Source organism: Colletotrichum orchidophilum, assembly GCF_001831195.1.
Source record: "Colletotrichum orchidophilum strain IMI 309357 chromosome Unknown Scaffold_91.1, whole genome shotgun sequence".
NCBI lineage: Eukaryota > Fungi > Ascomycota > Sordariomycetes > Glomerellales > Glomerellaceae > Colletotrichum > Colletotrichum orchidophilum.
In genome coordinates, this window is record NW_019173047.1 from 189618 (window position 1) to 201428 (window position 11811).

The window sequence follows — 11811 nt, forward strand, 5'->3', positions numbered from 1 at the left end:
ATCATCGACCGGAACCCGTAGACTGTGCGGGGCGGAAGCACCAGTGTGAGAGGTACCTAGGTACTTGCGATGCCTCCCCCTTTCACCGACTCTTGAAATCTTGATACATACCGATACTCCAGCCCAGTTGTCGGGATCAGGATGCTCTCGGTCCGTGACGTGAGCTCTAATTCGACTCAGTGACAGTCATTGACTTTTCCCTGTGGACCTCAACTTGCAATGGAAACAAACTCTGATCCAACTACCGCATCTCAAGCCTCCGTTTCCGGAATGCCTCTCGGTGCTCTTCACCGGGAACCAGACACACACCACGCCTCCCACCTGATACCTGAGATCCAGCACTCGCCCCGGGGACGAATACCTCGGGGAGCAAACAAGTTGCGATCGCCATCTTCCGTCTCCGCGATTGGCTTTTCACTCCACCCGTGCGTGCTGCATCGTCTTGGCATGTCGCCAAATATACTTACTCATTGCTATTGACTTTCTCGCAAAGTAATGTACAGTGGCGTAGCTATTGTCCGACGGTAACAGACTATTTCGGATTGTTTCCCTCCATCTGTGAGCAACCAACCAACCCGTTTAGCCATTCGGAGGGCTCAGGCGGTCGCATCACTTACGCATCCAGCCCGCATGGCTATCCCTTCCACCCTGTTCATCTCTCCCGCCGCCGTCTCGTCTCGCCTGCACCCGCACGTCACTTGGACCCTCTTACAGGGTCCTCACTCACCGCATTGTTGGAAACACACAATATTCCAAGACGCTTCGTCTCCGCAACGATATGCTGGCGTGCAATGCATTCCTCACCGAGAAGTCCTGCGGCGTAATCAACGGTCCCCTCCCACCTAGCCCAGCAGCCTGGCTCACGCTCGGCATCGGCACGAGGCATCATCCGCCGCCTACAGCCGCCGTGAGACACGGCTTTCGAATAAATAGCATTTTCATGCCGGCCCCGCTCCCGTCCATTTCTAGTCGATTGCCACACCTGTCACAGGAACAAGCTCACAAGCCCACCCGTGGCACATGGCAGCGTTGCACTCTCAGCGCCCGTACACAGTATGCATGGCATTCTTGCTCTTCGCTTGCTCTTCTATACCGCAGCAATAGGTGGCGGATTACCAACATCCCGCCGAGGTGAGCACCATCTCTTCATGTCGATTACGCCGTGTTCCCATTCACGGGACACAAATCATGGTGTCGATGCCTCGCGCTTGTTACCATCCACCACGTGAACCTCGTATGGCTGAATCTCGTCTCGTGAACCTCGTATGGCTGAATCTCGTCTCGTGAACCTCGTATGGCTGAATCTCGTCTCGTGACGGCTACGGGGAAATCATCTACCCAAGCTTCACAGCCATAATGCTTTTCGTGGGATGACGAAGCTCGGCGGTCGAGAGACGGCCGCCGGGCTCGATTGATGCCCTGTGCCTGTATCAAATTTACCTAATGATCCATGAAAAGCTCCATGCCCGCTGCCATCGCCGCCTAATGGTCACAGCCCTCACAGCCCAACGAAGCTTTCTCCGCTAGCCTGCCATCGCGACCTTTTTTGGCGGCTTTCGCTGTGCAGAGAGGTCGATCATGCATCAAGATCTGCCACTCTTCTCCGGGGATCGCCGGACCACCGGCTTGCCGCCAACGAAAGCACGCCGGCGTTGGCCTCGGCGTGGAGTGCTTTTAAATGGACAGCTTCTGACCGGTGTTCCGGATACGACCGGGATACGACCGGACTTTGTGCGAAGTGATATCACTGCACTTGGACCTTGAGTTTGACAGGCAACTGCGAATTTTATCTTCAACTCAGTGAGAATGCGAATGAAGAGTTGCTCATGAGAAAGATGCCGTGACAGCTCGATACGTACCTCCGAGTGTGGGTACTATCCTATTTCAGGAAGGCGGTCAGATGATATTCTGCGCTATGCCGTTTGGGGACAGATAGATCCGATAATTCGACGAAGCTCTTATCGCGACTAAAATTTCCAAAAACCTCATTCCCGTCCTCCTGGCTTGAGGTAGACATCTCGAGGCATTGCGAGCCGCCGTTCTCACAATCGCAATTCCAGTGCGATACTCCATTGCTATATTCGGGCATCTTTTGACACAAAAATCTGCTCGATATCCACCCATCATGGCGGACACAAACCCCACGCCGCCCGAGGTAAGCAAAGCAACAGACACAATCACCAAAAAGCCCAGCCTCGAATTAACATCGCATCTCCCAGGCGGCCCCGAAAGCACCGGCTCCCACCACATCAACAACGACGACGACGACAACGACAACCACCACTACCACAACGACAGCCGCCTCCGCCGCAGACGGCTACAAAGCCGCGAAACCGAACCCAGTCTGGCAAATGATGGGCCTCCGCGGGCCCCCCAAACGCCTCCCCTCGCGCAACTGGCTCATCTTCCTCTCCCTGACCGCCGCCTTCTCCGCGGCCGTAATCTACGACAAGCGTGAAAAGAAGCGCGCCACAGCCCGCTGGGCCGCCGCCGTCGCGCCCCTCGCCCACGAGCCCGTCACAGACCCCTCCCAGCTGCCCCGCAAGCTCACCGTCATCCTCTCCGCTCCCCCCGGCGACGGCCTGCGCGTCGCACAGGACCACTTCATCGAGTACGTGAAGCCCATCCTCGCCGCCTCCGGGCTCGACTGGGAGTTTGTCCAGGGCCGGCAGCAAGGGGACGTCCGCGCCGCCGTGGCCGAGAAGATTCGCCGCCGCAGGAGCCGCGAGGAGAGGCCCGAGGTCGAGCTGCTGCCCACCGAGGAAAACATCCGCGACGCCGTGCGCGCCAAGAACGGCACGCCCGAGTTCGAGGGGCCCGGCGGCGACATCGTCATTGGGAGACACACGTGGAAGGAGTACGTCCGCGGCCTACACGAGGGCTGGCTCGGCCCCCTCGACCCTCCTCCCAAGCCCGAGGCGGTGGTCCCTACCCCTGAGCCTGCGGCGGAGGCTACCTCCGAAACGGCCACGACTTCAACAGCAACAACGGAGGGCGGCAGTGAAGAGGAGAAGAAGAAGGAGGAGGAAAAGAAATCAGACCGCCCCCGCCAACCCGTCCCGCACAACACCACCACCGACTACCAAGCCTCCTACCTGCCCTCCTCAATCCCCTCCGAATTCTCCCCCTCGGAACCGGTCCAGTTCCCCCACCTCCTAGGCTTCGCAGGAACCTTCACCCGCCTAGGCCGCTTCTTCAACCGTCGCCAGCTAGCAGACGACGTCGGCCGCCAAGTCGCAGCCGCCTGCTTCGCCGCCTCCCGCGAGTACCGCGACGCCGACGCCGACGCCGACGCCGCAGACCAGGACGTCCCCGCACCGCCGTACGAGCAACAGCGCGCCCTGGCGCATGAGGAACGCGACTGGGTCAAATCAGTCTGGAAGCCCGTCGATGAAGCGGCGGCCGACGAGGAGGAAAAGACCAAGGAGCGCATCTGGGCTTCTCCGGTCGTCGTGGACGCGCGCATCGCGCAGCGCATGCGGCGGTTTGAGATCCGCGCCGAGGATGAGGAGCGCGCGAGGCAGATTGTCGTACCCGAGACCGAGATTGAAGGCTGGATCAAGGGGACGCTGCGGTCGTTGGGCCGGTGGGGGTGGGCTGCTGTGAAGGGAGACGAGCGCAAGGGGCCCAATGTTGGGAATATTGACGACGAGTGAAAATATCCTCCCCCTTTCATTGTTGGATGGATGACAGGCTGGCATCTGTGATGGGTGGTGCGCCTGTTGAAAAGAGAAGGACTGGGAAATAGTGTATAACCACCTTGAACCACCCCCCACCCCAACCCCTTTTGCGCGACTGACGAAAAGGAAGCGGCGGTGGTCCAGGGCATATTGTAATTCTAGCTTGACTTTCTTGTTGTTGTTCTGGTTTCTCTTCCACTTTTGCTGCATGGACAGGAGCGCGGGAGGCATTATAGACTAGGGGTTCAGTGGCAAGAAGCCATCAGCCCCCGCTTGTTACGAATATTACTGTACATTCCTCTTTTTCTTCAACCTCTCTCTCCTTGCCCAGTGATGTGTTTGTCTCTTCTTCTCGTGAGACTGTGACATGTGTTTGTGGGTATGTACATGCTCGGAGTAGCCCCAAGCATATTAACATGTACAGAAATGAGACGCCAAGCACCATCCTCGTCAGAATAGTATCCCGTCAACAGCCGCCGCCCCCCACCCCCCGGGATGGATGCCAAACCAACATACATCTTGGGTCATCGCAGCCCCCTCACTCATCGTCCGAATCAGACCCGTACGCCACGAGACTCGGCTTCCCTTTTACCGGCGCAGCAGGGACAGGTATACTCGTAGCCGCCGGCACAGGCAAGCCCCCCTTTCCAACACCCTTCAAAGCACCCTTCACCTCGCCATCCCCCTCCCCACCCGCCTTCTTCTTCTTCTTCTCCTCCTCAACCTTGCCATCATCCCCCCTCTCCCTCTTGACCCCAAACCCCTTCTCCTTCCTCCGCCTCTTCCTAGGCCCAACAGCCCACTCCTCATCACCACCATCCGCCCCATCCGGCAGCGTAGAATCCGCCACACCGGCGGCAACATCACCACCACCGCTGACAGCATCATCATCACCCTCACCAGCCCGCTTCACCCCCTGCTCCTGGCCACGCGCCCTCCGAAACGCAGCGAGCCCCTCCTCCGTCTCCCTCCTCACCTTCTCCTCAGCAGCCCGCTTCGAAGCCCTCACCTCGTCCAGGAAATCAATCTCGTCGTCGTCGAGCGCCCGGAACTGGTTCCTAATCTTATTCGCCTCTTCAAAGGCGGCTTGTTTCGCGGCTACATATTTCGCATTTTAACGATATTAGTCTTGTCAACTCCATGAATCCCACAGCTTTTCCTTCTCCCCCCATCTTCCCTTTTGTCGTTCCCCATTCCTCCATCTCATCCATGCATATAGCCTGAAAGGGGAAAGAAGCAAAAAGAAGGCCGGGGGGTTGAAAAGAGGACCAAAAAAGAAAGAAAAAAGGGAAAAAAATAACTCACCTTTATTAGCCTGCAGAACATCATAAAGACTCTTCTCCCCGCCCTCGACGCTCTTGATCCTCGCCTCCTCCCTCCTCTTCCTCTCGGCCTCGAGCTCCCTCTGCACAATCTCCCACTCGGCACTCTTCTTTGCTTCGACTGTAGTTCTTGCTCCTGCTCCAGCTTCAGATCCAGCTCCGCCGACAGTCGTCGACGTCGTCGTCGTCGTTGTCAACTTATCATCAGCAACCACAGCCTCGCCCGTCTCGGCATTAATCGCCCCCGCAGACACGAATCTCGACATTGCTTTTTTTTTCTTTCTGTGCTTCCTCTTTCTCTTTTCGTGTCGCTTCTCTCTGGCGCAATTCTCTTTCACAGAGTTGAATTCCCAATCCCTGTCTAGGGGTTAAATAGGAAAGAGAGAGAGATAGTAAAAGACCCCCCACAACCCCCGTCTGCAAAGGGGGAATCAGGGGAGAAAAAAAAACAAAGCTAATGGTTTCCTTGCAGCGAGACAGCTTGCGTGCCTGCCTAGGTACCTTACCAGAACCTTTCACCTCAGGAGCTTTCGTCTCCTCCAACGTTCCGGCTTTCGTGCTATTTGCCCTCTGGGTAAGGGTATCTGGGGTGGGGGCCGCCGCTTGTGTGTCTGGCGTCTTTAGTTCGAGCGGTTTCGGCGAGGTCCAGGCTAGCCACAGCCTCTGAAAGATGATTGGATTGGGAGAATAAGATTTGATCGTCGTCCGCATAGAATAAGGTTTCCTCTGATTCTGAAATGTGACCTCTCGTTACGCAGGGCCTTTGTGAGAAAGGCATTCGTGTGTGGGTGAGTGAGTGGCCAAGGTTGAGGTTAAGAATTGGCGGATGGGACGATGGCAGATGGGCGAATCAGGGCGCACCCGGGAAAGACGGTCCCCCGGGTGGGGGAGCGGTCCAATTAAAAATACCTGAGGTTGTTTCCTCAACTTAACGCCTGACCTCCCCCCAAGTTGTCACCAATTCCTCTCAATACCTCCGCCAGCTTGGCATCACAATTAGACATATTCATCAAGCAGACACATGTCAGCTCTGAGAGGTACACTGATTTCTTCATGTCTTTTTTTTTCATTTTGCTTAATCGTCTAGGACTGCGTCTTCCAATGCTTCTTCAGCAAGTAGGCTATATCTTTGTCGTCGCCCATGGGTATGAATTTTGTGCTCCGTCGCTTTTTCCCTTTCCAATCTCGTCCTTTCGGTGACCACTTTTCCAATCCTGCTGTTGATACAGCTGCCATCAAAAATTACCCAATACCCACGACTGTGTGCCTATCTTACCAGCCAACACTGGGCGACGTAAAAATCTAGACCCAGTCCCGACAGCTTTGTGGTTCGTAGGGTTCGTATCCGTAAAACCGCGCTCCATCACCATCCACCAGTTGAAGACAGAATGACGTGCCTTCCCAGAACAAAAACGAACGTCTCCAACCCATCCCAAACGCTCTAGTGAATGCCAGTACACGTCGGCATGAAGAGAAGAGTAAAAAAATAAACGTCTAACAATGTCATAAACAATAAAAGCCGTGGAAACAGCAATGGCCGACGACAATGAGCCCGCAGACTAATGGGACGGACGGTGCCAAATGAAACAGAAATGCACCACAAAGAGAAAAATAAATAGACTCCATACCCGTCCCTTGAGGAATTGCCTCCCATTTTGGCCAGTTAACACAAATGCGGAACACCTCTCCATGTCGAGTCTCCTTTTTTTTCGTTCTCGAGGAATAAGAAATCGTATGCTCGCGCAAAGCTAGCCGGTAAAGTGAAATAAGATCCGTATGTACCCTGTGCATGATGCCATTCGTCTTTTTTTTTTTGGGAGTGGCAGCACAAACAAGGCGCGCGCCAATAACCATGACATCTTCTCAGAATTGGGAGCTGAGGATATCCGTCTTGTTGTAGACAGAGTCCAAGCCGGAAAAGAGAGCCGGGTTGTTGCCGGAACCAGATGAATTACAGGGAGACAAAAGTGGTCTCCATGGCTTGCCACAAAAGAAAACGGATGTTGACAGCGGTGGTCGTCGTCGGATTTCGATCATAAGAGAAAGCGTCCTCGTCGTATGTGGTCACCAAACCGACCAAGACGCTCCTCACTTATACGAGACATTTACCAACCGAAATTGTAAGTCGACGTTCGAATGTTGACAAATCAAAATGCCGATAACCAACAGACTACCACCACCATCACACCAGAAACGTAGCCAAGGGGTCTAGTGAAATAAAAACTCCGTGAGGGTCGCGAATGAAGACCCTGAGACGCCAGTGATGAATTTATCCGTATACCAGGGGGAAAAGAATTAAAGAAATATGTCATTAAGGGTCGCAGCCGCGCGTCGTAACCACCCAACCTCCAAACGCATTGTAGCTGACAATCTAGTAGCCAAATCAACCGCGTATGGTAAGGCGATGGTATCGAAGGGGTAGACGTGCCCGTGTCGTAAAGTCGAATGACGACGTTGGGACCATTCGGTCAAATAACCGCTTCTTTCGGTTCTCGTCGTGAGAGGGTATCTGAAGAATGCAAGTGTATCGTTCATGCCAGAAAAAAAAACAAAGTCCGCGTCTCCGGCGACGCTGGACCTCCCAAACTTTTCCGATAACAAAATTCCCTTCCAATTTCGTAAGGCGATTATAGTCAGTTCGCCGGGTATCGCCTCAGCTTTAGCCCATCACAGGCTGGCCAAAGTTGGGGTGAGTGAAGTACGTAGATGGCTTAGCAGGGCCAACGCAGTTCGCACAGCTACACTCAGCAACACCATGTTCCCACATGTTTTGCTGGTAGCCATAGTGTCCGGAGTAGTTCTGTTGGTTGTGGCGATGACCATAGTAGTTGTGCGACGGCTGTTGGTAGCGAGTGTTCCACTGACCCGTTGTAGCGGCCTGAGAGAACCAATCATTGTAGCGGGCATTGGCCGAAGTGGCTGAATTAATATATTCGGGCGTGCCATAGCCAGAATCGGGAGGAGTGAGCGGGGCATTTTGCCAGTTCCAGTTGCCATAGGCTTGCTGGTGAGCCAGCTCGTTGCGCTTGATGGCCTCGTAGCGCTCGTATTCAGCCGCTTGCTGCTGAACAAACGTATGATAGGCGGATCGTCCACCGTATCTATTGATGTTGGTGTCGATGGTGGGGACGAGCCTCTCTCGAGTGACTCTCGCCGCAGCCTGGTCCTTGAGGACCTTCCAATCATCCCAGCTGGTAAGCCAAGCCTTGTAGTCCGCGCTGTAATCGAGGTTGACGTAAAGACGCCAGCCAGACTGCTCCAGCCACTCATGTTCCAGAGCGTTGAGCTCAGCAACTGGAATACCGCTCACCTCAGACCAAGAACGGTTCTGGAAGGTGTTGTCGTCCAAGAACTTGCTGCCGAGCAGCAGGGACACGGTCAACATGCGCCAGACTTGTCCCTCCGGTACAGTATACGATGGGTTGTTTTGCTTGAGAGTGTTGACCCGCTTCGCGAGATAGTTCATGCCGAGGAGGATGGTGCTCTTGGGCAATCTCGTCGATGACAGGATCTGCGAGACGAACTTGCGGAACGGAGGCGTGACGGCGGTGGTCGACAACGGCATGACAACGCGGGTTGCCATCTCGGCAACGAACTCGGCCATTTGGTCGACCTCGTAATCGAGAACGGCACAGACACCTCCGGGCATGATGGCGGTATTGAGAAGGGTCCGACGAAGATCGAGGGGAGATCTTTGTCGGGTGGGAGACTGCTTGATGCACTCGTGAGAGATACCCAGCAGTGGGAAGGAAGGCCGCGTCGTGCTAGCGGTGGATGTCCACAGCCGAAGGAGTCGGGGTCGGTGTGTCGATTGGGTGAGGGTTGGTGACACGAGCCCTTAGTAGCTGCGAATAGCCATCAAGGGTTGTAATCGCGACGAAGGAAAACGGACTTCTAGAGATCGAGTCGAGGGAGAAAAGTACAGATAGCTAGTTGGTGACAGCTTGAGACCCAGCGGGAAATATGTATCCTGGGCGGCGGAATGAATGCTGTGATGGCTGACTCGAAAAAATGGTACTTGAACGGAGAAAGGTCGTCGAGGCGTCAGAGAAAATCAGAGGGCCGCAAGGGACGGGACGAAGAAAGGTGTGCAAAGCAAATGGAAGGCCGCAGCTCTGTCCTGTTTGGTAAAAGGTCAGCGAGAATATCCAGGAATCAGAAAACTTTGACTGTCTGTGCCTGAGTCTGATACACCAGCTTCGTCGAATGATGCGTCAAGTGGTGGCGGGCCGGTATTGGACTGCGACATTGCTAGGCGACGACGTGGGCGACAGCGGCAGAGAAGGGTGTACCCTGCGTCCACCCAATGCAGTGGCTATTCTGTAGCCCCGGCACACCCAGCATAGAGAAACAAATGCTGCTGCTTGAATTGCACGTTTGGGACTGAAGTGCTTGGAAAAGCCAAGGGTAGGTCATTGACTGAAGACCGATCCGATCGTGGCACATGGGCGGAACGCCCCTAGACGATGCCGAAGTATGCCTTACGTTGAGACCGCTCGTCGTTTTTGATCGCATTTCGGGGGTGTGGTATTTGGATGAAGCTCATGTACCAGGCTCAAGGGTGGCTCCGGTCGCATTGGTCATCGCAGCATCGGGGGCGCCAGCTTACCTTGAGGAAGGGGACCGTTAACAGGTGTACGAGGCCGAAAAGGACGGTGTTACTTGGTGATGTTCCAAGTGTCGAGTGCAGCAGACTCAGTCAAGACGAACAGGTTTGTTCTCTTCTTGCTCAGTGTTGTGCGATCAAAACGTGCTGGGCCTGGATGGGTTGAGGCGCGTAGAGAGGCGACAATCGAATTCGACGACACCGTGGAGAGGCAGAGGGGAGACGAGAACCTGAATCCTGGGTTGTCGATGACTTTGGATGGAAGATCGTGCAGAGTCGAGGGACAGCGAATTTCGTCGTGATACGGCGGATTCGGAGGTTTGGAAAAAGAAGAAAGTTTCGAGGAGAGGAGAGGAGGAGAGATAAAGTCGGACAAGAAGAATCTCGAGGAGAGAGAATGGATGGGATGGGTTGGGATGGACGGGATGGAGATGGGGAGAGAATGGGGACGGGGGTGAGGATGTAAAGTGGAGAGAGGAATGATGGCGGCGTGCGCGTGAATGGAGGCGAGAGAGGGCGAAGTGAGGGAAAAGTGGAAGGGGCGGCAGTACCTCAGGTACCTAGGCCCAGGCGAGCCAGGTACCTAAGGTACCGAGACGAGGTTACCTCTGGCCTCTGGGTGTGGAAGGTATATGTGTAGGAGGAAACAGGTGATGGGTACTTGGGGAGGCTAGCAGGACGGGGTGACAGCGACGGTGGGTGGACAGCCCAGCAGCAAAGTGGACTCGGTCACTCTGTGCGGCCACCGGTGCACTCAGTCAGTGAGGTACCTCAGCATACGCACGCTACCTTACCTACCTTACCTTACTTGAAGCCTGAAGGAACCAGGCCAGCAAAAAAAGGAGCGGGCCTGGGGGAAATAAAAAAAAAACTCACACGCTGCAGCACAAGCAACATCCACCCACCTTTCTGGGCACTAGGAAAATGAAGAAATTGGAGGGGAATAGTACATTGTGTCTATTAGGCAACGCGCAGTAAGTACATTATGCCGAAACGACTGTGTTTTCTGTTCACACATCAGGCAGCTTGCAGTACTTGACTGATGAGCGAGACGAGACGAGACGAGTGTAGGATTGCAGGTATTCAGCTGGCAGTACTCCGTAGGCCCTTGGACATACCTCAGTTTTCGGCAGTACCTACCTTACCTTATTGTATGTGTGGAAAACGCGGTGTCCTGCCCGAAATGGCTTTACTCCTGGCTGTCTAGATTAGTACAACTGGGCAATGTGGAACACACTGGCGACTGGGATGGGAGGCAGCGGGAAGACTAGCCGTAGTGCAACAGGAGTCTGACTGGCTGGTGCTCTTTGCACCCCCCGCACAGGACGGTGGTAAGCCCGGCATGGAATTACAGACTTGGGATTGCCACAGTCGAGAGAAATAAGTACCATAAAATTTCATAACAACATGATGGAAAATCCAAAATGAAAAAAGCAAGAAGAAAAAAACATGGGCGGGTCTTGGACTGGGCCGAACGTGGAGACGACAGGGTGACTGGCTCCGACGGGAACAACGCTAAAAGAAGGTACGGAGGTACTTCGTCATCGGGACAAGCGAGGGATCGATACGTACTCCCGACCCCCGTTTTAGGACAGAAAGGGCGGCACCGGATGATTGAGGACGAGTGTGGGTTTCAATCCTTAGATTGGACGTCGAAGAGGGAAGGGGGCGCTCTTGCTCCCGGCTCCACTCTCACCCACCATGAGCCCACGACACGACACCGCTCCTGCTGCAAAGTAACCGGGGTGAAGGGACTAGGCAGCTGGCCAGTCAGTGGCCGCTGTTTAGTGATGATGTCCCAGGGAAAGTGCTGCTGGGTGGGTGGGCCGTCAATGTACACGCCGACCGGCGATGGGCACTCACTCTTTAAGCTCACTACTTTTTTGAGTGTGTTTGTGTGAGTGTGTGAGTGTGTGTGTGTGTGTGTGTTGAATTTAAGGTACTGCTGGGTGATTGGACTTTGCTGTCTGAGGCAGCGACACCAATGGTCAGGTCCAGCATGCGATTTTTGGTGCTGCAGATCTGTCTTTCTCTGTTTCTCTGTCTCCCTGCCTCTCTCTTATGGGCAGTCGTCTCAGTCGGGTCGAAATAGACCAGGGCAGCCAGACGGATGACTGGGACAGCAAGACGATGCAGCTGCAGGCGCAGGTGCAAGGGCCACTTGCATCCTGTGGCATGGAATCCTCTATCCGTATGGTCAGTG

At 54.7% G+C, this 11811-nt stretch overlaps 4 protein-coding genes across 4 annotated transcripts; 1 reads left to right on the top strand and 3 right to left on the bottom strand.

Annotated features, from left to right (window-relative positions):
• Nucleotides 1-2125: 2125 nt before the first annotated feature.
• On the top strand, nt 2126-3656 carry CORC01_09837 (uncharacterized protein; the record flags this gene model as incomplete). The annotated part of the gene is made up of 2 exons (XM_022621466.1): nt 2126-2155; nt 2220-3656. 2 exons carry the CDS (start codon nt 2126-2128, stop codon nt 3654-3656), a joined length of 1467 nt encoding a protein of 488 aa, XP_022472080.1.
• Nucleotides 3657-4218: 562 nt separating this feature from the next.
• Nucleotides 4219-5268, bottom strand: CORC01_09838 (uncharacterized protein; the record flags this gene model as incomplete). The annotated part of the gene is made up of 2 exons (XM_022621467.1): nt 4219-4778; nt 4986-5268. 2 exons carry the CDS (start codon nt 5266-5268, stop codon nt 4219-4221), a joined length of 843 nt encoding a protein of 280 aa, XP_022472081.1.
• Nucleotides 5269-6304: 1036 nt separating this feature from the next.
• CORC01_09839 (uncharacterized protein) lies at nt 6305-6433 on the bottom strand (the record flags this gene model as incomplete). Its single annotated transcript, XM_022621468.1, has 1 exon — nt 6305-6433. The coding sequence occupies one exon, from the start codon at nt 6431-6433 to the stop codon at nt 6305-6307; it is 129 nt and encodes a 42-aa protein (XP_022472082.1).
• Nucleotides 6434-7661: 1228 nt separating this feature from the next.
• Nucleotides 7662-8651, bottom strand: CORC01_09840 (meiotically up-regulated 80 protein; the record flags this gene model as incomplete). Its single annotated transcript, XM_022621469.1, has 1 exon — nt 7662-8651. The coding sequence occupies one exon, from the start codon at nt 8649-8651 to the stop codon at nt 7662-7664; it is 990 nt and encodes a 329-aa protein (XP_022472083.1).
• Nucleotides 8652-11811: the final 3160 nt, after the last annotated feature.